The following is a 22,228-nucleotide window of genomic DNA, read 5'->3' as shown; positions in this document are numbered from 1 at the left end:
TGTCTCTGTTGTTTATTAATAAGCTAACCTGATAAAATGGAAGGAATTTTGCCCTGGGTTTTTTATTTTCTTTTATAGGTAGTACCAATTTTCTTAACTGTCTTGGATAGTTGATCAATGGAAAACTTTAATACAAATGAGATTTTAACTTTAATTGCAAGTCTGAACCCTTCACTTTGTGTCTAAGATTTGCATAAGGAGGTCTTTAGAGGAGAAAGTTATGGTGCCAACTTGATTATGGTGCCATGTAACAAATGGAAGTTTAATTGAATAAATTAGTAGTTTGTCAGTTTAGAGGCGTGATAATTTAAATAAATGACTTGTTTCAAGAAAACACTCAGATTAATGGTTAGGTATTTCAGTATGTAAATATATTCAAATATCTCTATAGGATTTTTAGTAGGTGTGATCACTAACAAAACTTATGTAGGGAAGCTGCAATTCAGGAGTCCTTCTTGATTCTCATTTATGTATGCTTATTCAGTGATGTTATCTGAATTATGCAGATAAGGCCATTAAACAAAGAAACAGAATTAGTTTATTTGACTCATTGAGTCTGCATGGATATTGGATGGGGATAGTGTGAATCCTTTCGTGTGCTTAACTGGCTACACATATTTACACATGAAGAATGTCCTCTTGAGCAAAATGCTGTGGACCTGTGTTTGTCCTGCTGGAGAAAGGGAAAATTGGCAATTGGTGGAAGAAGGTTTTCAGCAGAACCATTTCACACTGTAATGTACTGTTTTGATAATGGTGTTGCTAATGAGAGTTTATATTTTATATTCATGGAAACTATATTGCAAAAAGTAAAGAATACATTGAAATTTGAGTGTTGTTTACCAGTTGGCCGAGAGATACACCACAAATGGGAAATTTAAGTTAATTTGTAAATACTCATTGTTTGTTATGTCAGCTGATGGAATTCTCTTTCGCTGTCATTTCTTTGTAATTTTAAAATGTACTGCAACATTTTTCAAGCATGCAAAAATTTGAATTACTGATGATTAATTAGATCGATAGTAAAAGTATATCAAACTAAAGCAGAGTACAACAAAACTGAAAATCTGGCATCTAATTGCAAGTCTTGATCATGCAGCATCAGACTCACTCATTGACCTAAAAGAGAGCCAGTGGTGTAGAGTGTAATCAAGATTGCGGCCAAAAGGAGAAGTCCAGATTGCCCCCAAGGCTGGGGCCTTGAGTGTGTAGCCAGAGCAGAGGTCAGGAACACTGAGCATCAAAATGTAGATAATCTGCACTGGAACGGGGATACAAAATACTTGTATATTTGCCACTCCCTTTAAAAGCACTATATTCACTACAACATTTATACTACCACTGTATAACATTATTCAATAAAGTCAAATTGATGTGTTTGGCTATTAATAGGATTAACATCCAACAGTCTGGAGAAAATGGTAATCCCCTTGATTCTCAAGCATGCCGGGTTATCATATTTTTAGTGCAGTCTGCTTACTTTCTATAATTCATCTAATCAAGATATTAAAATATTGTTTCACTGATTTTGGCCAATAAATTTTTTTCCTTGCTTGCAATTTAAAAATGCAGATGGGGAGATAAGAGTGGTTATCTGAAACCAAGTTAGAAACTTGGCTAGGAGTCCTTAACCAGATGAGTTCTTTTGCTTGTCTATCAGTTGAATATTTCTTCCGGGCTAGACTGATGGAATTTCTCGGCTCTGTGGACAATTTTTTTAATTCCAGGAGAGCCATTGCAGCTTTACTGCTTTACAGAGCTACAGTATTTAAATGTAACATAACATACAATAATCGCAGCTAGTGAAGTTTTTTTTTTAAAAAAAAGCATGAACATAGAAGACCACAATCTGTGCAGATCAGAAGTAATATCTTCACCTTGCTGATAATGAACACTGACGCACCTCAGGGATCTGTTCCTGGGCCACTGCTCTAATCTCTACACCCATGACTGTGTGGCTAAGCACAGCTCAAATGCTATCTCTGAATTTGCTGATGACACAGCTATTGTTGGCAGAATTTCAGATGGTGATGGAGGCACACAGAAACTAGAGAGATCAGCTGGCTGAGTGGTGCTACAGCAACAACCTTGCACTCAATGTCAGTAATACCAAAGAATTGATCGTAGACTTGAGAAAGAGGAAGACGAGGGCATACACACCAGTTCTCATTAAGGGATCAGCAGTGGAAAGGGTAAGCAGTTTCAAGTTCCTGGGTGCCAACATCTCTGAGGATCTATCCTGAGCCCAGCACATTGATGCACCTACAAAGAAGGCATGAGAGCAGCTATATTTCATGAGGAATTTAAGGAGATTTGGTATATTACCAAAGACACTTGCAAATTTCTACTGTGTAGAGCGTTCTAAATGGCTGCATCACTGGATCGAAATAAGCTGCAGAAATTTGTGAACTCAGTCAGCTCCATCATGGGCACTAGCATTCCCTTCATCCAGGGCATCTTCAAGGAGCGATGTCACAAAAAGGCAGCATTCATCATTAAGGACGCCTATCACCCAGGCATGCCTTCATAAGGGAGGAGGTACAGGAGCCTGAAGACACACACTCAATGATTCAGGAATAGCCTCTTCCCCGCTGCCATCAGATTTCTGAATGGACATTGAACCCATAAGAACTACTTCAGTACTTTCATCTCTTTTTACACCTTTTATTTAACTTTTTAATTATGTGCTTACTGTAATTTATAGATTTTTTATTATTTATGCAACGTATTGCTGCTGCATAACAAATTTCACAATATATTCCAGTGATGTTAAACCTGATTCTGATTTCTTTGGGATACAAAGGGAACTGAGGTATTTTGATGGTAATACAAATCTTTGTAGCTATAGTCAGCTGATAAAAGGAACAGACTTATATGAGGAGTAGAAGGAGATGAGTTATACAGCTCTCGTTACATGCATGTGCAGCTCAACTCTGATTATGCAGAAAGTTTGAAGTTAATAATTCATCTCCTTCTACCTTGGGCTACAAACTTATCAATCAGCCCTGCTGTGGACCACTTTCTGGAGGTCCAAGACACCGACTTCTACAAAGAAGGGATCCGTATGCTCCACGACCGAAGTGTGTAAATGTAGGAGAGGATTATGTTGAAAAATAAATGTGCTAGGTTTTCTAAAAATTGACTCCTCCTACCTTAGGCCACAAATTTATCAATCACCTCTCAATTATATTTCATGATCTTGGGAGTTCCCAAAGCGTTGTGCAGTTTATTTATTTATTTAATGATACAGCGTGGAATCAGCCCTTCTGACCCTTGACCCAGCAACCTCCGATTTAATCCTAGCCTAATCACAGGGCAATTTTATAACAACCAATTAACCTACTAACTGGTAGGTGTTTGGACTGTGGGAGGTAGTTGGAGCTGTTGGAGAAAACCCACACATTCCACAGCCCTTCTGACCCTTGACCCAGCAACCTCCAATTTAATCCTAGCCTAATCACAGGGCAATTTTATAACAACCAATTAACCTACTAACTGGTATGTGTTTGGACTGTGGGAGGTAATTGGAGCTGTTGGAGAAAACCCACACATTCCTGATGGCAGGGTGGTCGTACAGACTCCTTACAGATGATGCGGAATTGAGCTCTGAACTCCTAGGCCCCAAGCTGTAATAGCATCACTCTAACTGCCATGCTACTGTGGTGCCCAAGAGTTGGTTAAATATTTCTAAAGTGTAATTAATATTGTAATGTAAGAACTGTGGCATCCAATTAATATAAGCCTACAGAAACTGCCTACAATATTTTTTAGTAATTATTGATTGGAACATTATTGCTGCCAAGAATAGTAGGGACTGCACCTGTGATCGTCAAAATGATATTGTGGGATCTTTTTAATGCTCACCTCAGGGCATCTCAGTTTCATATTGTTCAAAAACTGGCTTCTTTAATAATTTAGCATTCCCACAATTCGGCACTGGAATGCATGCTCTAATCTTACACCACGCTTCTACAGCAAGGTTTGAATCTCAGTCTTCTAGCAAGAGTGAGAATAATAGAGCCGTGTCTGACACCAGCGTTGCACAGACTGTGTTTAATGTTCAGTACTCAGTGCTGAATGCTCTCATGGAACATATAATCTGATAAGACAGGTACAGAGAAACTGTTCCCTCTAAAATTGAATAGACAACAAAGAGGCACGATCTTGAAATGAGAGTTAGACCCTCGAGTGAAATTATAGAACACTTTTTCACAGACATTTTTCATTCTACCTCGATACATGTGACAATGATAAACAAATTTATCAATTTACTTTTCTTTTTCTAGTTCGTCACTTTTGGAGGAAACAGCAAAATAGCTATGCCTTTTGAGTGTCTTGCCAAAAATTACAAATGCACTTTGGGAAGGTGGAATAAAAGTAGTTTTTATAATCTTGTAAATAATTGTAAATTATCATCTGGGAAAAGGGAGGATCATTAAATAAGTCAGTTAAATACTTATACTTTAGGTTGATTTTGCAGAAGAGAAAAATGTAGCTGGAACAAAGCTTTTAGTTAATGAAACACATGGCTACTTAAGTTCTTTAAAAATGGTAGTTAAAACTAATAACTAAAGCTGAAACTTGAATTCCTGAGTATGGTTAAGAGGGATGTGTAAAATATTACTTCGTCATTTTGATGTAACTCCTGAAATTTGCTGTGTTATAAATGGCTGAATAGAATTTTGTTTTTGATTACACATGAACGACACTGAACAAAATCTGCTTTGCAGCTCTTAAGCTACATGGGATAGCTTGCTGCTGATGTAGAAATTTTGTAAGTTGAGTGGGTGGTAATTAAGTTTGGTGAGTTCAATTTACAATGCCTAGTATCAATCTTCTAGTCTTCTCCTTTACCAGTCACATTAATCTACATTAGCCACTGCATTGCATCCCTGTTGTAATGAAATCTGTGATGCTAAATATGTAATAAAATATTTTGTGGTTGTTTTCTGGATATAATTACAAACATGTTTTTCTGATGATTTACTGTTAAATTCTGACATTTCTAGATGAGAAACACGATGGAAATACTGATGATATAAGAATTATACAAATTCAGAATGGGTCCAGATGTCCCTCTACTGAACGACTACAAACAAGAATTTTGTTGGAAGCGGTTTCCACAGACAATACTTGGAGGGCCACGATTCAAACTTGGATATTGTGCTCCACCTTACATCTATATTAACCAGATCATCTTGTTCCTGATACCTTGGGTTTTTGGTGGTATAGGGACTGTTCTCTACCAGCTAAGTACTTTGGAAGATTACTGGGCATCAATTCTTGCTGCAGGTTTGATGCTGCTGGCAGCTTTCATTGTTCAAGGCATGAACCTTTGGGTGAGACGGAAGAGTGTAGTTGTTGAAACATTCACTCCCGAAAATACTTTGGCCGATGAAGATGAATTTAATTTTTCCAGCTGTGCTGGGTCTGAAACAATAAAATTCATCATACCTGGAAAAAAATATTTTATCAATACAGTTCTTCACTCCATTCTGGCTGGAGCACTATGTGGCCTTGGAACATGGTATTTATTGCCTAACAGGCTAATGATACTATATGTCAACACAGGAGCAACTGCTGTGCTTTTTATTTTTGGTTGGGTGACGGTATGCATTGGAGAATATTCATTAATAATAAATACTGCTGTAGAGACTGCTACATTCCAACCACAAGATACATATGAAACCAATGCTCTTACTAGACCCCTTTATATTTTTGCCTTTGTAGCAGTGGATCTGGCTTTCAGGTATATTTTCTACATGCCTAATGTGCAGCTGTAGTGAGTTTAGTACAAGAATTAAGACTGAAAAATGATTAACCTCCATTGTTAGATGCTTTAAAAATTGAACTAATTGTAATGAGATATAACTACTGCATGAATTGATATGTCAACTAGGTGTAAATTTCAAATGTTAATTAGGATCTGTGTACATTTTGTATTGCTATTTTAGAACTGCATTTGAGAATATTAATAGTTTGAGTTATGTTTAGGAGTGGAATAACTTTTAAGCAGAGACTGAAAGGTAAAACTTTCTGCTAAATATCTTTACTTTTGATCACAAGATCGCCAGTGTCTTTTGTGTTTGAGGAATACTGGCGTGTTTCTATATACCAAGTCTTTATTTTGCAGTTATGAAGAAGAAACTCACCACTCAGCTCCAGAAACTGAATATTGACATTCCCAAGTAAAAACTGGCTTAAGTTTCAAATATGCCACAAGCATTAGTGTTAAGGAAGGCAGAAAATGCAGTGTTAAGTACAAAACAATTATTAATGAAAATGTGACTTAAGAATTTTAAAACGAGAATAGTCCCCTGCAAACAGAAACAGGTGAATTGATTATGGGGAGCAAGGACATGGCAGACCAATTGAATAATTACTTTGGTTCTGTCTTCACTAAGGAGGACATAAATAATCTTCCAGAAATAGTAAGGGACAGAGGGTCCAGTGAGATGGAGGAACTGAGCGAAATACATGTTAGTAGGGAAGTGGTGTTAGGTAAATTGAAGGGATTGAAGGCAGATAAATCCCCAGGGCCAGATGGTCTGCATCCCAGAGTGCTTAAGGAAGTGGCCCAAGAAATAGTGGATGCATTAGTGATAATTTTTCAAAACTCGTTAGATTCTGGACTAGTTCCTGAGGATTGGAGGGTGGCTAATGTAACCCCACTTTTTAAAGAAGGAGGGAGAGAGAAACCGGGGAATTATAGGCCGGTTAGCCTAACGTCGGTGGTGGGGAAACTGCTGGAGTCAGTTATCAAGGATGTGATAACAGCACATTTGGAAAGCGGTGAAATGATCGGACAAAGTCAGCATGGATTTGTGAAAGGAAAATCATGTCTGACGAATCTCATAGAATTTTTTGAGGATGTAACTAGTAGAGTGGATAGGGGAGAACCAGTGGATGTGGTATATTTGGATTTTCAAAAGGCTTTTGACAAGGTCCCACACAGGAGATTAGTGTGCAAACTTAAAGCACATGGTATTGGGGGTAAGGTATTGGTGTGGGTGGAGAATTGGTTAGCAGACAGGAAGCAAAGAGTGGGAATAAACGGGACCTTTTCAGAATGGCAGGCGGTGACTAGTGGGGTACCGCAAGGCTCAGTGCTGGGACCCCAGTTGTTTACAATATATATTAATGACTTGGATGAGGGAATTAAATGCAGCATCTCCAAGTTTGCGGATGACACGAAGCTGGGTGGCAGTGTTAGCAGTGAGGAGGATGCTAAGAGGATGCAGGGTGACTTGGATAGGTTGGGTGAGTGGGCAAACTCATGGCAGATGCAATTTAATGTGGATAAATGTGAAGTTATCCACTTTGGTGGCAAAAATAGGAAAACAGATTATTATCTGAATGGTGGCCGATTAGGAAAAGGGGAGGTGCAACGAGACCTGGGTGTCATTATACACCAGTCATTGAAAGTGGGCATGCAGGTACAGCAGGCGGTGAAAAAGGCGAACGGTATGCTGGCATTTATAGCGAGAGGATTCGAGTACAGGAGCAGGGAGGTACTACTGCAGTTGTACAAGGCCTTGGTGAGACCACACCTGGAGTATTGTGTGCAGTTTTGGTCCCCTAATCTGAGGAAAGACATCCTTGCCATAGAGGGAGTACAAAGAAGGTTCACCAGATTGATTCCTGGGATGGCAGGTCTTTCATATGAAGAAAGACTGGATGAACTGGGCTTGTACTCGTTGGAATTTAGAAGATTGAGGGGGGATCTGATTGAAACGTATAAGATCCTAAAGGGATTGGACAGGCTAGATGCGGGAAGATTGTTCCCGATGTTGGGGAGGTCTAGAACGAGGGGTCACAGTTTGAGGATAGAGGGGAAGCCTTTTAGGACCGAGGTTAGGAAAAACTTCTTCACACAGAGAGTGGTGAATCTGTGGAATTCTCTGCCACAGCAAACTGTTGAGGCCAGTTCATTAGCTATGTTTAAAAGGAAGTTAGATATGGCCCTTGTGGCTACAGGGGTCACGGGGTATGGAGGGAAGGCTGGGTTCTGAGTTGGATGATCAGCCATGATCATAATAAATGGCGGTGCAGGCTCGAAGGGCCGAATGGCCTACTCCTGCACCTATTTTCTATGTTTCTATGTTTCTATAACATTAGAAATCTATCTCTATTGGTTTGTGGCATATGTATCTTCCAATTAATCTTAACTAAGCAAATTGGATGTTGGATTTAGATTAAGGACATCCTATAGCTAGAGTATTTTGTTCTAGGATATTTTAGGATTCAATATTTGACTTTTTTCCCCTTCAGGTTTACTGTAAATCCAATCCTGCTTCAAACAGCTCAGATTTTACACATTATTTTTGTATTTCTGCCTGTCTTTTGGGCAATTGGTATTTTGCCTCCTGTGGATGCACTCATCTTATGGGTTCTTGAGCAAGTCTTGGAATTTCTATTTGGAGGTTCACCCATGGCAACCAATGTAAGGTAAGATTTGAAATCTTCATGTGAAAAGAACAAGACATCTTTGTAGCAAGGCAATTCCCAAACTACCTGTACTGTACTGTGATTTGATAAACCCAAAATACTCTGCAGAAGTTGGGGTCATGCTTATCACCTCCCTGCTTCCCCTCCCCCACCCCTCTATCTTTCCCCTTACTGGTTTTTCACCTGGAACCTACCAGCCTTCTCCTTCCCACCCTCCCCCCACCTTCTTTATAGGGCCTCTGCCCCTTCACTCTTCAGTCCTGATGAAGGGTTCCGGCCTGAAACGTTGACTGATCATTTCCACGGATGCTGCCCGACCTGCTGTGATTTGATACTGTTTATTTGCAGTGTTGTTTAGCTACTACCTAACAAACACACCCCAAATTAAATATTGAAATATGTCATGCTAATTTTTTATTTCTTGAGTCTGTGCCATTAAGGTACTACTCTTGTTTCTAAAGTTCTCTCGCACCCTCTCATTACTGAAGGTTTTAAATTTCGGAGGTATTACTAAAACATTGTCTGAGCCACTTCACTACTTTGGTCATAGATTCATGTGTAAGACTTCACTGGTTATGTCGGTGGACTAATTTATTTAAGTAGTACTCCAATCTCTTGTGATTAAGTCAGAGAGTCATAGGTAGGAAGGTGATTATTGTTATTCTGCTCTCAAACCCAGGATGCAGTAGCTAATTGTTGGAATCTTTTGCCCTATTAGCTGACTGGATAATTAACTTTATTCATCATTGTAGTTCACCGGTTGACTTAACAGGCTCTCTTGTGATTGAAAATTTTTTAAAAACTGGATGCTGGAAGTCAAGCAGCAGTTGTAGAAAGAGTTCGAGTCTCTTAAGTGAAAAATATACAGTGCAACTCATAAAAATTACAATTAAAAAAATAAACAGTGTAAAAGAGGAATTGCAAGGTAGTGTTCATGGACCATTCAGAAATTGCTGGCAGAGGGGAAAAAGCCGACCCTAAAACCTTTGAGTGTGGGTTTTCAGGCTTCAGTATCCCCCTGATGGTGGTAATGAGAAGAAGGCATGAACTGGGTGATGAGGTTTTTTGATAATGGTTGCCACCTTATTTAGGCATTGCCTTTGAAAGATGTCCTCGATGGTGGAGAGGCTTGTGCCAGTGACAGAGCTGGCTGAGTCTACAACCTTCTGTAGCTTCTTTTGATCCTGTGCAATGGAGCCTCCATTACCACTTTTAAGGCCACTTTTTGTTATTTAAATGTGGGAAATCTAAAACCAGGATTCCAAAAGAAAACTTAAACATGTCGGTCTTTATTTTGACTGTAATCAATGAATAAGCCCCCAAAGTTCTCCTCGCTGGGCAATTCCAAAGGTTCACCAAAGGATTTCTCTTAATTTCAGTTCTAAACAGCCTGCTTCATTGGGACTGTTGCCTTCATCTGATTTTATTTATAAACCGCCCCCCCCCAAAACATCTTTAACAGCCTGGAGTATGTTTAAAACCTTCAAATTTGAATATCTAAAACAAAAACTGGAGATGCTGGATATAGGTTTAGGCAGACCTGCAACCTACAGGACAGAGGAGAGAAGAAAGAAATTAAGATTTCAGGTCAATGATCCATATCAGAACTGGAAATGGCTAGAGATGACCAGGTTTTAAGATGCGGAAAAGGGGCAAGAGAACAATAAAGGCGGATGATGATGGGATAGAAAGCAACGGAGTAAACGATAACAAAAACAAAATGAAAATGGGTAATAATCAGATAGAAAACCTTAATCAGACACAAGGTGTTCGAGGAACTCGGCAGGCCAGGCAGCATCTATGGAAAAGAGTACTGTCAACATTTCAGGCTGAAACCCTTCAAGGGTCTCAGCCCAAAATGACGACTGTATTCCTTTCCATAGATGCTACCTTGTCTGCTAAGTTCCTCCAGCCTTTTGAGTGTGTTGCTTGGATTTCCAGCATCTACAGATTTTTGAGTTTGTGAAACCTTAATCACTCATCTTTTTGTACAATATTACAAAGAAGCAGCTGCTATTGGTGTGTATTTAAAAGACAATTGCATGATTTATGCAATTAATGGCTTCCTAAGAAACAAATAATCTTGACTAATGCTATGATACATTTTACATCTCAGCTTTTTATTTCTGCAGGCTGTTTGTTATATTTACTCTGTCGACTGGAGTGGTGATCGCAACATTCTTTATTCCCACCTCTCTTGGTGTAGTTCTCTTCACAACTGGAATGGGATTTATTCTTAGCCTTGATCTCAGCCAGATAGAGACTTCATTCAGATTCTGCTGCAAGACAACTGATGCCTCTTTAGAATGTCCTAAACATAATCATCGAATTGCATGGCAGTTTCGCCAGAAAGAAATCTTGATTTATATTACTCTTCTTGTAATGATACTTGTTGAAGCTGGATTATTGCATTATTTTGCAAAAAATTTAACTACATCTGGAATAAGTGCACAGACCATATTAAGCTATATCTTAATAATAACATTAGTAGGATGGAAGATTTGCCAGGAGATTCAAGGTGTATTTATTTTTGGATTATTTCGGAATCCTTTCTTTCCCAAAGGCATACAAACTGTTGAAGTATTTAAGCAGAAACGAGCAATGTTGATGAAGGTTGCCTTAATTCAAAGGATTCTTCATAATTTCAGTAAGATGCCCTAAACTATAATAAATTTAGTGGGTGGTGGTGCATATAAATTATATTTATATCTGTGCTTATCTCTTTACTTTGCTTTTTCGATTCTTATGTGCTTCTACTTCATTTATGTGTTTTCACTGTTTTATAAGTATTTCATGGGTGTTAAGTGAGTTTACGTTAAGGAAAAACCTGGCACAAAACTGGTTGGATTGAGGACGGGCCATTGGAGAGCACAAGAAAATATGAGTGTGAATAGTCTACCTGACCCTTCAAACTTTGATAACTGAACAGCAGAGTAGATGAGGCCAGCATAAGACAATGACTGATCTATGCTGGCCTCATCTCCTGTTCAGTTCTCCATAACTCAATTCCTTGATCTTTCAGAAAATGATTCCTCTCCACTTTAAGTACTTTCTAATGATCTGGCCTCCACACCTCCTTGAGACAGAATTCCAGAGGTTCACCACCACATGTGAAAATATCTTTTCAACGCTGTCTTTAATGATCTGCCCTTTATAACTGTGACCCCTCATTGAGACTCCCCCACCTGTGAATACATCTACCTAGTAATAGAATTCTGCAACACAGAAATAGTCTTTTTGGCCAGCCACCATACAAATCTTTTTGCCCATCTAGACTAAACCCATTTGACACTGTTAAGTCTCTACCCTTCTGTTTTATTGTGGTTAAATATAACCTTTCCAGTGAATAAACTCTTCTCGGGCTTCCAGCCGGGAGCAGTTATCGATTTTTAACTGACGTTTCGATGACAAACTTCGCCATCTTCAGGAAGATTGGCGGATTTTGTCATCAAAACGTCAGTTAAAACCGATACCTATACATGGCTGGAAGCCGGGGAAGAGTTTTTGTTCAGCTATGCCGGGAGAGCACTGGATCCTTTTTCTATAACCTTACATTCTCTTTATAACATTTCCTCTCACCTTAAACCTATTCCATCATTTTTGTATCCTCTTTTGAGATACCCATCAATACCCCTTAAAATTTATATATTTCTACAGGTCACCCACCTGTCGCCTTCACACCAGGGAAAACAAAACCAGCCTGTTCAATTTCCGCATAACTAAATTCTTCCAGTCTGATACTTAGAATGCAGTCCAATCAATGTTTCGGAAAGTTGTAACATGATATCCCCACTTTTATATTCTGTGCCCTGACTAATGAAGGCAAGCATGCCATATGCCTTCTTCACCATCCTATCGACTTGTGTTGCCACTTTCAGAGACCTGTATACTTAAACCCCCAAGGTCTCCCTGGTGATCAACATTTGTTCATGTTTACTATATATGTCCTACTCATATTTTACTTACTAAAATGTATTATTTCACTCTTGTCAGGATTAAATTCTATCTGCCACTATTTTGTCCAACTTTCCATCTAATCTATCCCCTTCTGTAGCCTTAGACCTTCCTCATTATCCATAATGCTACCAATCTTCATGTCATGCCCCATCCAGATTTTGTCTGTCTCGATAAAGTCACCTCTTGTTTTTTTAAACTCAAAAAAAATATAGACTGCTTAGGGTCACTAAGAATCATAGTCATACGACATGGAAACAGGCTCTTTGGCCTAAGCCCTCCAACCTCTCCTAACTGTGGGCTTATCTAGATGGCTTTTAAATGTTGCTAATGTTCCCACATCAACCACTATTTCTTTCAGCTCATTTTCATGCACTTCCCATTGCATAAAAAAGCAGCCTCTGATGTTCCTTTAAAATCTCTTGCCATGATCTTAAACCTTTGCCCTTTTGTTTTAGCACCCCTACCCCAACACTGGTAAAAAGACTACTTGCTTTTATCCTGTCTGTGCCCCTCATGATCTTGTATACTTCTATCAACACTCAACACGTTTGTTTCAGGGAATGAAGTCCTAGTCTACTCAGTCTCTCCTTGTATCTCAAGCCCTCAAGTCCGGACAACATCCTGGTAAATTTTTTCTGCACTCTTTCTTGTTTAATAACCCCTTTCCTACAAGAAGATAACCAAAGCTGAATTCAGTACTCCAAGTGCAGCCTCATCAGTCTTGTATATCTGCAACACAACTTCCCAACTCGTATACTCAATACCCCATTACCCTAACAGATGAAAATCAGCATGCCAAACACCTTCCTCACCATCCAACTCTACACTTGCACTCCTAGGATCCCTCTCTTACAGGACCGTCCCCGTGGTATGACAGTTTACTGTATAAGTCCTACCTATGCCCTATCACCACTGACCCCACCTCATCCGACGACTGTTGTTCTCCCATAATGCAGTACTTCACATTTATCTACAAACCCCATTTCCAGAAAAGTTGGGATATTTTCCAAAATGCAATAAAAACAAAAATCTGTGATATGTTAATTCACGTGAACCTTTATTTAACTGACAAAAGTACAAAGAAGAGATTTCCAATAGTTTTACTGACCAACTTAATTGTATTTTGTAAATATACACAAATTTAGAATTTGATGGCTGCAACACACTCAACAAAAGTTGGGACAGAGTTAAAATAAGATTGAAAAGTGCACAGAATATTCGAGTAACACCGGTTTGGAAGACTCCACATTAAGCAGGCCAATTGGTAGCAGGTGAGGTATCATGACTGGGTATAAAAGTAGCGTCCATCAAAGGCTCAGTCTTTGCAAGCAAGGGTGGGTCGTGGCTCACCTCTTTGTGCCAAAATTCGTGAGAGAATTGTTAGTCAGTTTAAAAGGAACATTTCTCAACGCAAGATTGCAGAGAATTTAGGTCTTTCAACACCTACAGTACATAATATTGTGAAAAGATTCAGAGAATTCAGAGACATCTCAGTGCGTAAAGGGCAAGGTCAGAAACCACTGTTGAATGCACGTGATCTTCGAGCCCTCAGGCGGCACTGCCAAAGAAACCGTCATGCTACTGTGACAATTATAGCCACCTGGGCCTGGGAGTACTTCGGAAAACCATTGTCACTCAACACCGTCCGTCGCTGCATCCAGAAATGCAACTTGAAACTGTATTACGCAAGGAGGAAGCCATACATCAACTCTATGCAGAAACACCGGCGAGTTCTCTGGGCCTGAGCTCATCTCAGATGGACCGCAAGACTGTGGAACCGTGTGCTGTGGTCAGATGAGTCCACATTTCAGCTAGTTTTCGGAAAAAACTGGCGTCGAGTTCTCAGTGCCAAAGATGAAAACGACCATCCAGATTGTTATCAGCGAAAGGTGCAAAAGCCAGCATCTGTGATGGTATGGGGGTGCATCAGTGCCCACGGCATGGGTGAGTTGCATGTATGTGAAGGTACCACTGACTCTGAGGCGTATATTAGGATTTTAGAGAGACATATGTTGCCATCAAGGTAACGTCTCTTCTTATTTCAGCAGGACAATGCCAGACCACATTCTGCACGGGCTACAACAGTGTGGCTTTGTAGACACAGAGTGTGTGTGCTTGACTGGCCTGCTGCCAGTCCAGATCTATCTCCTACTGAAAATGTATGGCGCATCACGAAGGGGAGAATCAGACAACGGAGACCACGGACCGTTGAGCAGCTGAAGTCTCATATTAAGCAAGAATGGACAAAATTTCCAATTGCAAATCTACTACAATTAGTATCCTCAGTTCCAAAACGATTAAAAAGTGTTATTAAAAGGAAAGGTGATGTAACACAATGGTAAACATGCCTCTGTCCCAACTTTTGTTGAGTGTGTTGCAGCCATCAAATTCTAAATTTGTGTACATTTACAAACTACAATTAAGTTGGTCAGTAAAACTATTGAAAATCTTTTTGTACTTTTGTCAGTTAAATAAAGGTTCACGCAAATTAACATATCACAGATTTTTGTTTTTATTGCATTTTGGAAAATATCCCAGCTTTTCTGGAAATGGGGTTTGTAGATTAAAGGTAATTTGCCAGTCCTTAGCATACATACATAAGTGATAAAGATCCTTCCGTAATTTTTCATAACCTATTCCTAATTACCCTCAAGATTGTGGTAATGAGCCACTTTCTTGAACTGCTGCAGTCTTTCTTATGAAGCTACTCCCATCGTTTTGTTGGGTCTTGCTGCATCCAGGGATGGACTACTTAATATTGTGAAGAGATGTGAATGGAATTGAGTATTGTGACAATTGAACATTCGTGGTATTCTCCACTTCACAAACACTAAAACTTGTTTTTTTTACTGCATGGTAGTAAACATTATTTTCTTTTAAAATGCTCCCTCTGAGGATTTAGCTGTGTTCTCAATAATGTACTTGTAACCTCACAGTGTCTTAAGTATGTTGAAAATATATTTGTGAGGTTATTATTTGTATTACGGGCATTAGAATTCTTCAGAATAGATACTAAGGCACAAAAGTTGGGAGCTGTAATTATGTGATCACTATCAAAACCTTTTCAAAATATTCATAACATTGTGAAGTATTCGGTATTTTGATGACTACTGTGGATTAAGGTACTATAATGACGATCTGTTATTGCAGTCTCTCCATTTGCCATGGTAGCCTTTCTGTCAGTGGATTCTTCACTACAGTATCTCCACACGGCATCCCTTTGTATTGGGTTCACACGAGCTTTTCGCATGGTAAGTTATGGACTGTTTTGGTGCAATTAAATTTATTCAGTTCCTTGTATGTCAGTGAAAAGATTTGAAATTTAAATATCTGGATATTATGAAGTTGCAATGCCTATCTACAAACAACATGTAAAGATAGCTTTGCTGTACAAGTGCAAATGATTTTTATCAACCTGAAAAGTTAATATTATTATTATACAACATTTTTGATTTTTTTTATAATTATAGAGATTTGTTCCTCCAGGCTGTTGAGGATATGTCATTTTGCCCTCCTTACCTCACAATAACATCTTTTCCTTTCCGTTTTACTTGTACATTAAATATTTTAATCCACTCTTTGTGGTTTAAGTTCTGTGTCTCAATAAGAATTTTTCATTTTGAATGGTTGAAGAGGCATATTGTAACTTGAAGTGTTTATATATTTTCAGAGCCCTGCAGTTATTTCCCAATAGTCCAAAGTTTTGTTCAAAACATGGGGAACTGTAAGCAAAATGAATGCAAGCAGTGCTCATTCGCTGCTGACATGCAAGATCCAAGTCACAGTATTAGTGGGAAGAGACTTCAATGTTTTCAGTGGATCATAAGTTTTTTTTTAATGTTTTGGGATGAGCTATAACACTTGGGGGCAATTGTTACTGATTTTGATATAATTAAAGTATTTTCTCTATTTTAATATGTCTATTTAAATAGGTATGGCAACATACAGAGAATGCACTTTTGGAAGTGGTAGTGATAGGAATTGTGCAACTTGCCACATTGCATTCAAGTTTAGTGTGGTGGAGCAACTTGGGCACAGGAATTCAACTTTTAATGGTAACTACTTGTTAAATTTTCATTTTTCTAGTTATTATTAACCACTTGACAGCTGGATATGGATAAACTATTCTGAATCCAGTGAGAACTGACTATAATTAACAGTTTGAAAACTTCTGTGTTCTTACAAGATAGTAAAGAAGTCTTCAATGTACAGTGTATTTGGAAATGGTGATTTTGATTTTATTTCAATGTACACTTTTGAATAAAAAGCAACAGTTCTCTGTTGTTATGCTCACCTGCATCTCCTCCATTTTCCGAACATTCGCGTTTGCCCCATCTTCCCACAGCCTTAACAGGGATAGAGTTCCTCTTGTCCTCACCTACCACCCCATGAGCCTCCGCATTGACACACTATTCTTCACAACTTCCGCATCAAGGATGAAACAACTTGCATGCTGCTTGCTGATATTCTCATCAGAATTTTTGAAGACCTGTAAGTTACTTTTCTATCCTATTTTATAGGTTGGTATTATACGAGATCGCTTCTTTCAAGCAGTTACCAAATTCAAGTTTGCTTTGACTGTACTTATCTCCTCTTGGACAGAAAAGAAGCAACGTCGCAAATCTTCCAGTGCTATCATCATTTTGAACATCATTTTGTTTCCAGTTGTGCTGACAATCATTGCTCTTGCCTCAGCACTTTCAGCCCCTTTACTTCCGCTGTTTACACTTCCAGTGTTTTTGGTGGGATTCCCACGACCCAATAAAAGCTGGCCTGGATCTGTGGGTGCCGCTGCATGTATATATCCTGATTCAGTATATTACCAGCATATGAAGCAAAACCTGGCTGCAGCATTTTGTACAGCATTTTCAGCTGGTAGCTTGAGTAAGTAATTACATTTATATATTATTGTTCTTGGTAGTTCATAGGTATTTCAATTTCCAAACATTACCAAATGTTTCAGATTCTCCTTAATTATTTTAATAGACCAAGCTAGCTTCTTAAGTCCAAACAATCTTATATAAGTCCTGCAATTTATATATTCTAAATACTAAAACAATATCACTTTGCTTTTTGTAATATATCTGAATCTTATTTTCAACTTGCCCATTCATTGTTTATCCTTCTGTTTCCAATAGTTTAAAATGCTCAGAAGTCCATGTAATCTAAGTATCAATGAACTATTTGCCCAAATATATAATTATATTAATATAGAAACATAGAAAACCTACAGCACAATACAGGCCCTTCGGCCCACAAAGTTGTGCCGAACATGTCCCTACCTTAGAAATTACTAGGGTTACCCATAGCCCTCTATTTTTCTAAGCTCCATGTACCTATCCAAAAGTCTCTTAAAAGACCCTATCGTATCCGCCTCCACCACCATTGCCGGCAGCCCATTCCACGCACTCACCACTCTCTAAAAAATTTACCCCGACATCTCCTCTATACCTACTCCCAAGCACCTTAAACCTGTGCCCTCTCGTGGCAGCCATTTCAGCCCTGGGAAAAAGCCTATCCACACGATCAATGCCTCTCATCATCTTATACATCTCTATCAGGTCACCTCTCATCCTCTGTCGCTCCAAGGAGGAAAGGCAGAGTTCACTCAACCTGTCTTCATAAGGCATGCTCCCAAATCCAGACAACATCCTTGTAAATCTCCTCTGCACCCTTCCTATGGTTTCCACATCCTTCCTGTAGTGAGACGACCAGAACTGAGCACAGTACTCCAAGTGGGGTCTGACCATATATATGTTCCTATATAGCTGCAACATTACCCCTCAGCTCTTAGACTCAAACCCACAGTTGATGAAGGCCAATACACTGTATGCCTCCTTAACTACAGAGTCAACCTGCGCAGCTGCTTTGAGTGTCCTGTGGACTCAGACCCCAAGATCCCTCTGATCATCCACACTGCCAAGAGTCTTACTATTAATACTATATTTTGCCATATTTGACCTACCAAAATGAACCACTCCACATTTATCTGGATTGAACTCCAGCTGCCACTTCTCAGCCCAGTTTTGCATCCTTTCAATGTCCTGCTGTAACCTCTGACAGCTCTCCACACTATCCACAATACCCCCAACCTTTGTGTCATCAGCAAACTTACTAACCCATCCCTTCACTTCCCCTTATAAGATATTATTGTATTTTTAGACATTGCACTAGCTGTAACACAGCAACATGTTGTGAACTGAAGATTCAAAGAAGGTACCAATTAAAAAAAATAAGCTTGTGCAGTGTATAATGAGCTCAAGTTGTGTGTCTGGGTTCAAATTCAGTCATTTAACAATATTACTATCTATTCTTTTAGCACTGTTAAAATATAATACCAGACGTTATATATACTGAAGCTGTGTAATCAGCATTTTGCTGTCAAGGCCTGCATTTATTTTCCCATTCTAATTGCCTTTGAGAAGGTGGTGGTAGGCTACCTTCTTGAACCATACCTCTCTAAGCTCTCTGTCGTATCCAGATATTATAAGGGATACTATTTCAAAGTGAAGTTTATTGTCATATGCAAAAATACACGTATATACAGGTGCAGAAAAAACTTACTTGCTTTACATGTGCATATTATTTTTCTTTCCTTGTGTACTTTGTCTGTGTATAAAGTCCTTGTGTTGTCTTGTTTTTTTAAAATTCCAATTGTGTAACCCAATTGTTTGATTTTTCATTTTAAGGAAATCCTACACCCGGCTCTCATTTCTTGTGCCGCTTTCAGGATCGTCTAGTATGGGTCTTAATTTTAGAAAGAGGTTTTCGTTACTGCTGCATTAATATTAAGGTATTGTTTTCATTACCCAACAAAAAAACTGTTTTGCATAAGGCAGTTCTCTAAATAATTACAGTACCATACTGTATATCTCCTGAATGTTGATTCCACCTCCAACGGGATCCCACCACTAAGCATATCTTTCCCTCCCCCCCTCTCTCTGCATTCCGCAGGGATTGCTCCCTACACAACTCCCTTGTCCATTCGTCCCCCCCATCCCTCCCCACTGATCTCCCTCCTGGCACTTATCCGTGTAAGCGGAACAAGTGCTACACATGCCCTTACACTTCCTCCCTTACCACCATTCAGGGCCCCAAACAGTCCTTCCAGGTGAGGCATCACTTCACCTGTGAGTCGACTGGGGTGATATACTGCGTCCGGTGCTCCCGATGTGGCCTTTTATATATTGGTGAGACCCGACGCAGACTGGGAGACCGCTTTGCTGAACATCTACGCTCTGTCCGCCAGAGAAAGCAGGATCTCCCAGTGGCCACACATTTTAATTCCACATCCCATTCCCACTCTGACATGTCTATCCACGGCCTCCTCTACTGTAAAGATGAAGCCACACTCAGGTTGGAGGAACAACACCTTATATTCCGTATGGGTAGCCTCCAACCTGATGGCATGAACATTGACTTCTCTAACTTCCGCTAGGCCCCACCTCCCCCTCGTACCCCATCTGTTACTCTTTTTTATGCACACATTCTTTCTCTCACTCTCCTTTTTCTCCCTCTGTCCCTCTGAATATACCTCTTGCCCATCCTCTGGGTCACCCCCCCCCCCCCGTCTTTCTTCCCGGACCTCCTGTCCCATGATCCTCTCGTATCCCCTTCTGCCTATCACCTGTCCAGCTCTCGGCTCCATCCCTCCCCCTCCTGTCTTCTCCTATCATTTTGCATCTCCCCCTCCCCCTCCAGCTTTCAAATCCCTTACTCACTCTTCCTTCAGTTAGTCCTGACGAAGGGTCTCGGCCTGAAACGTCGACTGCGCCTCTTCCTATAGATGCTGCCTGGCCTGCTGCGTTCACCAGCAACTTTGATGTGTGTTGCTTGCTTTCTATCATTCAAGGTCATGTGGAATGAGTCTGGATATCAACATTTCATGTTATACTGAAAATTGGGGATGAGACATATTGGACAGGATAATAAACTTGCATGAAAACTGTACTCTTGGGAGATAATTACAACTCACTAGATTCCTGAAGAATTCATATCATCCTAGCAATGTGTGTTTTGATGAACAGCAATAATCTGATCTCAACACAACTGTACTTTTTGACAGACTCTACTCCAGTGTCTAACAAAACATGTCATTGTCAAATTTATTCTTTTATATCATAATACAGTAGGATACACAGTATTGGTAATCATTTTGTAGCAAAATTTAATCTTTATAGATCAGCCTACAAATGCTCAAATTGTGTACACATGAATGAGATTTGGGACACTAGCGTGGATTTGCCAGCTACTGCAAGGCTGCAGGTGTTGTCTGGCGCATGGGAATCCACTTTGCAACTGTATTTTTGACTTGCAAACAGTTTGTAGCAGGGATTCCCAACCGTTTTTATGCCATAGACAAATGCCATTAAGCAAGAGGGTCCGTGGGCCCCTGGTTTATAGGAATGGAACTGACATAACATAAAGAGGACCTGTGTTTGGTTAATTGTTCAGATACCAATAAATAACTGCATATATTTTATACTAGTTATTAACTGCCCTATTGTTATCTGATTTGTGACACTTCATGGTATTATTTTCCAGTGGTGCCAAACATTGATGATAGACTCAAATTTTTGTCCTTGGCATTGCTTATACTCATTTCTTTGTTTGTTCAACTCTTGATGTAAGATGGTATGTATTGTCATTTTCAGACTGACTTTTATATTTAACAAGAAGTTGCTGTTTGTTTTTCTTTGTCAGGGTTTAGAGCTGCAAGAAACATCTTGCCATACCGCAGAAGCTCGACGAGTGGATGAAGTGTTTGAAATGAGCTTTGAACAAAGTGAACAAGCAAAAACCTGCTTTTTAAATCAACATTTTGGCAACATTTTGACTCCATCCACTGTACTACCAGTGCAGGTTTACTCTGATGCACGGAATGTATTAACAGGAATCATTGACTCTCTGGAAAATTTAAAACAGCTAAAGGAAGATTTTGCTAAAGTTTTTATATGGGTACTTTTACATTACATAAATAATAAATCAAAATCTGAAAACATTCCAGACAATCAGCCACTACAACAAAATACTACCTGGTTAGAAGGAAATACAGTTACTTCAATGCAAACAGAATCTTCTAAAGATCATAAAGATTCATTTAGCATAAATTCAGAAATATTTCCTGATTGGTCAGATGACGATATATTTGAACAAGAGTCCATAGGAAAAAAGTCTGACATATGTCTAGTTAAAAACACTACAGGTATGCAGCAAAGGACAACAGAACCTATTATAGCATCGATTCCTGGGAGCCTTGAAACACAAAGCTTAACCTCTGATATAAATGAAGAAGAATTACCAAAAAGAACACCCGTATATGGACTTCCTGCTACTGATAAAGGAAAACGTGTATTAATGGAGACAAATACCCATGAAGTGGTCCCAGTTGTTGTTTTCAGTTCTCCTTATTCACATAAGCTGAAAGTGCCAGAGAATTGGTTATCAGGGCCGTTCTTGCCACTGCTGCTTCAAGAACTGTTGAAATCCTTCCCTGAGGATTGGTATTCATTTGTTCTTGGTCTTTTGAATGTTTTTCACTGTAATGAAAAACATTCTATTATCTTGGAAATGATAAGAGATACAACTTTGAAGGATATGTATTCCCATGTGGTAATGACTTGTTGTGGTATAATGTTTGGAACTGACTCCACAATCCCAAGCCCCAATCAGATCTTCAAACTGTATTCCGGTGATATACCATGGTCTTTGGGTTTAGATTGGTTGACTCAAAAACCAGAGCTGCTTACACTTGCACTAAAGGCATTCAGGTAATTATGATGCTCCAATATAAGTGTTCTACCATTCAAACTTACTGATTCCG

At 39.3% G+C, this 22,228-nt stretch overlaps 1 protein-coding gene across 6 annotated transcripts in view; it reads left to right on the top strand.

Annotated features, from left to right (window-relative positions):
* Positions 1-22,228, top strand: part of pcnx4 (pecanex 4) — a 55,098-nt gene that overhangs the window by 5,777 nt on the left and 27,093 nt on the right. For all 6 annotated transcript variants that reach the window (XM_063046718.1, XM_063046727.1, XM_063046709.1 and 3 more), the window contains exons 2-9: positions 5,010-5,749; positions 8,272-8,448; positions 10,581-11,095; positions 15,556-15,656; positions 16,338-16,460; positions 16,926-17,289; positions 19,095-19,198; positions 21,109-22,175. In XM_063046718.1, coding sequence (XP_062902788.1) covers positions 5,061-5,749; positions 8,272-8,448; positions 10,581-11,095; positions 15,556-15,656; positions 16,338-16,460; positions 16,926-17,289; positions 19,095-19,198; positions 21,109-22,175 — 3,140 coding nt within the window. In that variant the 5' untranslated portion in view covers positions 5,010-5,060. The remainder of the gene's footprint in view (positions 1-5,009; positions 5,750-8,271; positions 8,449-10,580; positions 11,096-15,555; positions 15,657-16,337; positions 16,461-16,925; positions 17,290-19,094; positions 19,199-21,108; positions 22,176-22,228) is intronic.

This window comes from Mobula hypostoma, chromosome 1 (genome assembly GCF_963921235.1).
Source record: "Mobula hypostoma chromosome 1, sMobHyp1.1, whole genome shotgun sequence".
In the NCBI taxonomy this organism is placed as follows: Eukaryota; Metazoa; Chordata; class Chondrichthyes; order Myliobatiformes; family Myliobatidae; genus Mobula; species Mobula hypostoma.
The sequence above is the reverse complement of the archived record's forward strand: the minus strand, read 5'-3'. Positions and strand labels throughout refer to the sequence as shown.